Source organism: Octodon degus, unplaced genomic scaffold, assembly GCF_000260255.1.
Source record: "Octodon degus isolate 3935 unplaced genomic scaffold, OctDeg1.0 scaffold00314, whole genome shotgun sequence".
Classification (NCBI taxonomy): domain Eukaryota; kingdom Metazoa; phylum Chordata; class Mammalia; order Rodentia; family Octodontidae; genus Octodon; species Octodon degus.
The window spans coordinates 535198-542674 of NW_004524890.1; the positions used below are offsets into that span (position 1 = coordinate 535198).

The 7477-nt window shown below is 38.9% G+C and overlaps 1 protein-coding gene across 1 annotated transcript in view; it reads right to left on the minus strand.

The window, feature by feature from the left end:
• Window positions 1–7477, minus strand: part of Fam120c (family with sequence similarity 120C) — a 362539-nt gene that overhangs the window by 57863 nt on the left and 297199 nt on the right. Inside the window, exons 12-13 of the mRNA XM_004647578.3 lie at window positions 6222–6431; window positions 3523–3724 (exon numbers count right to left, since the gene is read on the minus strand). Coding sequence (XP_004647635.1) covers window positions 3523–3724; window positions 6222–6431 — 412 coding nt within the window. The remainder of the gene's footprint in view (window positions 1–3522; window positions 3725–6221; window positions 6432–7477) is intronic.

Here is a 7477-nt window from a genome sequence, read left to right on the forward strand (position 1 = left end):
AACTGTACTTCCGATTAGATTTGAAACTGTCTCATTGCTGTTTATCACTAAAACTTTGAAAAAAAAAAGAAAAAAATGAGTTACTGGAAAACACAGGCCAAATTCACTTTTTTAAAAAATGTATTTGGTACAGGGTCTCAGTACACAGTGATCGTAGTGATCCTCCTGTTTTCAACCTCCCGAGCGCTGGGATTACAGGAGTGTGTCGTCACACCCAGACTCTGTGACTGTCCCAGCACTTGATGGTGCGCAGGGCATGTGGTGCTGGGGATTGAATCTTATTAGTCCCTGTGCTTGCCTAAATAGGTGCTTAGTCCGCTGAGCTATCTCGCTGGCCCAAAATCCACTTTCAGAAGAAACACCCACCACAATACACATAGGAACAGCTAGACAACCAAACAGAAAAAAAAGCAACTAAACATTAATTTATAACTAAAAAGCAAGATTAGCAACACTTGAAAACCAGAATCACCTCCAGACAAGATCACACAGTGTATCCTTAGAACAAAAGAAATTCTAACTTGTATGTATGAGTACTCAAACATGGTTGCGTTTTGTAATCTTTCACAACAGGAAGCCTTCAAAGAATATAGAGTTCTGGTAGGCCTCTTAGTTTATGAAAATAAATTAAAGGTTAATAACCCTAACTCAGTAGGTTATTAGTAAAGAGACATTTGTTTAAACAAAAGTGCATTCCAAGGAGCTGGAAACTATTCCTAGGTGGGACAGAAAAACTTGCTTTGAGGGATCTGCCTTTCAGGAGACAGTAACTGGACACGAACTAGCAGTAACTGGACACGAAGCATTACTGTAGCTGAGGCAATGGCTAGCCCCTATGGAGAACATGGCCTTAAGGTGTCTTTGGAGATTTACATAATAAGTAAACATATAAGATCTGAGAGAAGGCCTGTAAAGTCACATTAAAGGGATGGAATGGCTGGCTCCATGGTTGTTAACACCTGATCATTATATGTCTAAATTGTGAGCTATCAGAAACAAACTTCCACACTGCTTTTCTAAGCCTATCCTTGAGCTAAATATCCAGCCTTTATTTTATGACTCTAAAAAAATCTAACTTCAGCTTTCAACTTTATTTTTATTTATTTTTTTATTAATTTTATTGAGAAACAAATAGCAATGAGACAGTTTCAAAACAGGTTAGTAGGATAGTTACAATAATACATTGCATATTGTTGCCTTCATAGTAGTTATTCATAGTACAAGATGCAGATATGATATTCCGTCCAAATACTATTAGTACAAATCTTTCTTCTCATTGAATTAAGAGAAAGTAGCTGTATATCTATTTTGACTATTTTTTATATACAGATACAAAATGTTCTTTCATTTATATACCCCTTTTTTGTTTAGTTTTGTCAGAGATGGGTATTCCATTGCCATTTATATATTGTAGGTGCATGAATTCAGCAAAATAATCCAATATAGTTCAGCAGTCCATAATACTAGTGGATTATCCATAGGACTGGCAATGTCAGAAGTTGTTGACTTGCGTCTTTTACAGCTCAGCATATTAATATGGCTTTACTTTTTATACCTCGTTTTTATACTTTTCTGCTGGCAGTTAAGACGAAGATAAAGCAGGATCTATATAACAAGAAATGTAACTTTTGTATTCGAAAAGGTCAGTGAAATCCCCTCAGGATTTATCCTGAAACCCTGTACCGCAGTTTGTAGATCCTTTGTCAGTGTCAGCCATGTGGACGAATCACAGCCATTGCTTGGCCAATTTGCTCTCTGTGAAAGGCTGAGAGAATGTTTTCTCTCCATGTGACTCTCCTTAGGCACACTTTACATCATCGATCCCTTTCCTCTTTGGCCCCATAATCTCCGTGATCAGAAAATTTGGGACACAACTGAATTACAGGATGTTACAGTACAGGTTCTCTTACATCCTGAGTCCTCAGTGACCTTGAATGGCTAGGGCCAAAATGTTGACTGTCCTTGTAGCCCTTTTTTTCCCTCTAATTTTGGTCTGCAAACTTAAGTTGTTAACCCTCCAAGAGAGAAGCTTAATGATATTATTATCCTATAACATAGACAGTTGAGCTTAATCTCATTATATGTCTGAATATCAAGCATCTTAGATATAACATGGAACAAGTATTTTCCATCAATTATTGATATGTTAAACTTTAAATCCCTACAGAATGTGAAGAAAAACTAAATAAAAAATAAAAATATTTAAAAATAGGAATAAACAATTACATATTTTCACACAGAAATTTAGAAATCTACCCATATACAGCATTGTAGCAGGATAGTCCTATGACATTTTTTCCTTGTCTCTTTTCATTTATTATCTTTTTTAAAGTCAAATATTTACTTGAGAGACAGTATAGCAGTAATTGATATGACATTAGAAGCAGTACGTATTTAGAAGACCAGAATGACAGGCATTGCAAGCATGACCCTACCATTACACATTGCTATCTTCAGTGCAGTTGCTTAGTTCACAGGTATCAGCATATATACAACTTTATTTTTAACAGTAACACATAGACAACACACACCATTCAGCCACAGAAATGACCCTGTCACTCGATCACAGATTCTTGCTATGTTATGTTAAAATGTTCCCCATTAAAATAACCTGTTTTAGGCTGGGGATATAGCCTGGCAAGCATACAGTCCTGAGTTTGATTCTTGGTATCCCCTCCAAATAAAATAAAATAAAATAACCTGTGTCACATGGGGACAGGTTGTTTGAAGTATCAGCACCAGTATCTGAGCTACCTCAGTATGCTTGTCCGTTCATTGTTAAGCAGATCAGGTATCATAATTTAAACAATGTGTATATGTACATGTTTGTGTATGTATTTGTGTGTTTTATCTGCTAAGCTGCATTTCTTTGTGGGTATGAACAGTGACATTTATCTCCATACTTCTGGAGTGGATGGAAGAAAAACATATCAGGTCTAACCTCAGGGTGGAAATGGTCACATCAAGGTATCTTTATCTCTCATCACTGGCCACTTTGTGCAAGCTCCTAGGTATATCTGTCTATAAGGAGTGAATGAATTAACAACCACCAAGAAGATGCAGTTTATATGAGTTCATATGAGTTTTCAAAATAATAAAGTGACTCACATCACTGCATGAGTTTTTGTTGGTTCTCAATGACTCAACCACTGCTAATGGAAAGAGGCCTAGAAATTGAATGGATTTTCTTTCCTAGGGCACATCCCTCTATCTCAGTCAGACTTCTTCAAACTACCAGAAAACACAAAATGTAAGTGAGATAAATTTTATATGAAAACAATAGATTCTGTAACTGGCAATAAGTACTGGATGGGTAATTTCATTTTTTTGAGACAGGGCTTCTGTATGTAGTTCAGACTGGCCTTAAACTCACTAGATAGCCTATGATGGCCGTGAACTCACAGTGATCTTCGTGCCTTAGCCCCCAGAGTACTGGGATTATAGGCATTTGTCACCATGGTTGACTGGATGGCCTATTATAAAATAAATTACATAGGAAATATCTCATTTTTAGGTACTAACCTGCAAATCCCCGGCTCCTTCCTTGAGGGTGAGGTGGCATTGAGCCCATAGCTCGGGAATAAAGTGAAACAGGGTAGAGAGAGGGCACCATGGGGGGTATAAAAGCAGGTGATGGAAGTAGAGCTGAAGGTGGTGGATGATTCATGTTGACTCCTTCAAGGATACTCTGCCTCATCTTTTCCACTTTGGTTGCCAAGTCAGCCTTTAAGTGAAAAAGAGAATAACAACAACTATTGTTTTTGAACTTCTCCCATGTTTTTTTTAAAATGTATTTAATATAGGGTCTACAGGGTCTCACTATACAGATTGGACTCATAGTAATCATCCTGTTTTCCACTTCCCAAACCTTGGGATTACAGGTGTGTGCCACCACGCACAGTCTCAATTCCTGTCTCAGCTTGCTTTGGGGGTGGGGTCAGCACAGCACAGTGGGGATCAAATCCCAGCCACTGCGTTCTGCCTAAGCAGGCACTTCAGTCCATTGAGTTGTCTGGCTGGCCTTTCTCCCATGTTTTAAGAAGAGTACTGAATATACTTGGTAAAGCCTCAGAGTTGTATTCCTCCTAAAGAAATTGAGGCCTGGAGTTAACTGACTCCAGGTTACAGGCTCAGGAAGCCTGTTGTGACAGGAAAGCTCCCACTCTTCCCATGAAACTGCACTACTGCCATATTAGTTCTGATCCAGGGCCTGTGAACCATATTAGATAGCCCAATGACAACAAATACAATAGTAGGAATTCACTGATGGCCTATTACATAGACAGCAATGGACTAGGTCTGCTTGCAGTGCTGGTGATCACATCCAGGGACTTGTACCTTTAAGCTACATAAATTTTTGTGTGTGATATTTTTCTTTATTTAGATGAGCACTCTACCACGGAGCTACATGCTCAGCCAAGGACAGGCAGCAGAATCAAATTTAGCCTTCTCTCTCATTTCGAGGACTGGAGACTGAGCTCTACCCAGGACAACTGTGTAATGTTTGATCCAGAGATTTACAAACCTCTTCTGGAAAGAGAAGGAAAATAAGCACTTCAGGCTTTGTGGATCACAGTATCTCTGGCACAACTACCTCACTCTGCCACTATAGCATGAAGACAATCACAGATAATATACAAATGAATAAATATGACCCCAGTTCCAATAACATTTTTATAAAAATGGGGTGGGTTGTATTCCATAAAAGAAGCAACAGACTGAGTAGTTTGCTAACCTGTGCTCTGGTCCCTTAGCTCATTCTCCCTCAAATGGGAAAAAGATTACTTTTAACCTTTGTTTTATCTCAACTTTTCTGAGGTTTTCTTACAAAAATTCTGCTTCTAATTTTTTTTTTGAGACAGTATCTGACTATGCAGGCCAGGCTGGACTTGAACTCACTATGTAGCTCAGGCTGACCTAGAACTAACAGTGATCCTCTTGTCTCAGCCTCCTGAGTGCTGGGATTATAGGTGTACATCACTATACCCAGTGCCTTTGCTTCTACTGTCATCTGCTTTACTACTCTCTTCCATTTCTTTTGTTTGTTTATTTTTGTTTTTGGGAGACAGGGTCTTGCTATATAATTCAGGATAGTCTTTTTTTTTTGTTTTCCCCAGGCTGGTCTTGAACTCACTATGCACCCCAGGCTGGCTTCCAACTTGTGATTCTTCTGCCTGCCCAGATTCCTGAGTGCTGGGAGTATAGGTATGCATCCTCCCATTCCTGGCTAGCCTCTTTTATCTCTTTTCTTTTTTCTGTTGAAGACTTTACTGCTGTATAAATAAATATATACAAATATCATATATCATATATGATATTTGTATATGATATATATATATCCCCCCAATATTGGAGCATGAATCTAGTGACTGGTACAAGCATTTTACCACTGAGCTACATCCCAAGCTCTTTGTAAATTCTATTTGCTACAAGTCTCAACGAATTGCCCAGGCTGGGTTTCAACTTGCAGTCCTTTTCCCTCAGTCTCCCAAGTAGCTGGAATTGCAAGCATGTACCACTGCATTTAGCTAAACATAGATTCTTTTGTAAGAAATATCATCATCAGGGTGGGCCAGATAGCTCAGCAGACTAAAGCACATGCTTAGGCAGGCTCAGTGCCTGGGGTTTGATCCCTGGCATGCAGTGCCGGCTCTGCCTTTATTGCTCGCTGAGACTGGGCGTGCTGGTGCACACCTGTAATCCCAGCACTTGGGAGGCTGAAAACAAGAGGATCATTGCAAATCTGATCTGTGTAATGAGACCCTGGAGACCCTGTACTAAATATATAAAAAAAGAAATATCATCACTTGCAAAAATGTCTTATGTTTTTTATAAATAAGGGAAATGAAATCCCAAAGTTGGAGAAAAGGCATATAATATATCAGAGTATTTCATGGGAAGAAATACTTCCAGCTCATAAAAAAATATAGCAAGTATATATCAGATATGGCCTTGAGTGATCATGTTAAGTTAGGGTAAGGTCATATTCTTCTTTTTTATTTGGTCTTCTTGAGACAAAGTCTCACTATGTAGTTCAGGCAGGCCTTGAACTCACTTTGCAGCCCAGGCTGGTCTTGAACTCGCAGCGATCCTCTTGTCTTTGCCTCCTGAGTGCTGTTCTCCCCTTCCCAGTGTTCTAGCTCTTTTTCCCTCTCTGCCAACTCATTCACCCCCACAGCACATCAGAGATGGCCCTTACTAGTTGCACAAAGTGCTCATACCTGGCCATCACAGAGCTCAACCAGGGATACTCGCTCTCGGCCTGCTTTAATAAGCTTGCTCTGGAACAACTTGCCATCGAAGTATATCCAGGGGCAGCAGTGTTCCCAAGGGACAGGTTGGCCACAGGCATCATTAGCAAACAGAGCTGTGTCGACTCCACTCATAAAGAGAGCAGCAAGCTGGATCCCTCGGGCATCCAGTTTCTCAATCTGAAACCACCACAGAGGAAAAACTACTATTAAGATAATACAGATTGAAGACCTTCACTCTAACAATCTGAAAGCTAAAATGCTCAAAAATCTGGAACTTTCTGAGTTCTGACATAACACCAGGCAGAAAACTTTAAACATGGCCTTATGTGACAGACTGCAGCCAAAAGGCAACTCCAAAAATACAGTATAAAATCACCTCAGGCTATATGTATATGTATATGAAACATAAGAGAATTTCATATTAAGATGTGGGTCTCACCTGAAGATATAACATTATTTATATAGAAATATTTAAAAATAAAAAAAATCTAAAATAGTTCTGATGCCAAGCATTTCAGACATTCAACTTGTGCTACTGGTAACATTTATTCTTTTATAAAAAAAATTTATTTATTTGGTACATGGGCTCACCATGCAGCTTAGACTCATAGCGATCCTACTGTCTCAGGCTTCCCAGCACTGGGATCACAGGTGTGTGCCACCACACCTGCTCTCAGTGGCTGGCATGGCCCTGGACTGGCACGGCATGTGGTACTGGGGATGGAACCCGGGTACCTGTGCTTTCCAGGCAGATTCTTAGATTGCTGAGCTATCTCACCAGCCCCAGTGACATTTATTCTTATTGCTATCATGCTGATTGCCACAGCTAAGTCTGAACATGTTTCCTTTTGATATAGACATCTGAGTACACAAGCAACTTTTTTTAAGGGTGTAAGATATGTTTTATTGTTCTTTAAAAGATTTTAATGTTTGTCTTAAATCGGGCCACATACCTTTTACCAGTCTGACATCTCTCTCACCATATCAAACTGTCTTCAGTTAGCAATATTTCATTTAATCAAAAAGAAAAAAATTGTTTTAATTTTTATGAAAAAATCCAGTTCCGAGGAAACGAACATTATTCTATAATTTAAGACAAAATGAAATTTTGTTCCATATGTTTCCCTGAGATGAGCTGAAAGATACTCTTTAGAATATTAAAAAGACAACAACTTGAGATACCACTTCTTAAAATTTTTTTGAGATATCATTTTTTAATGTAT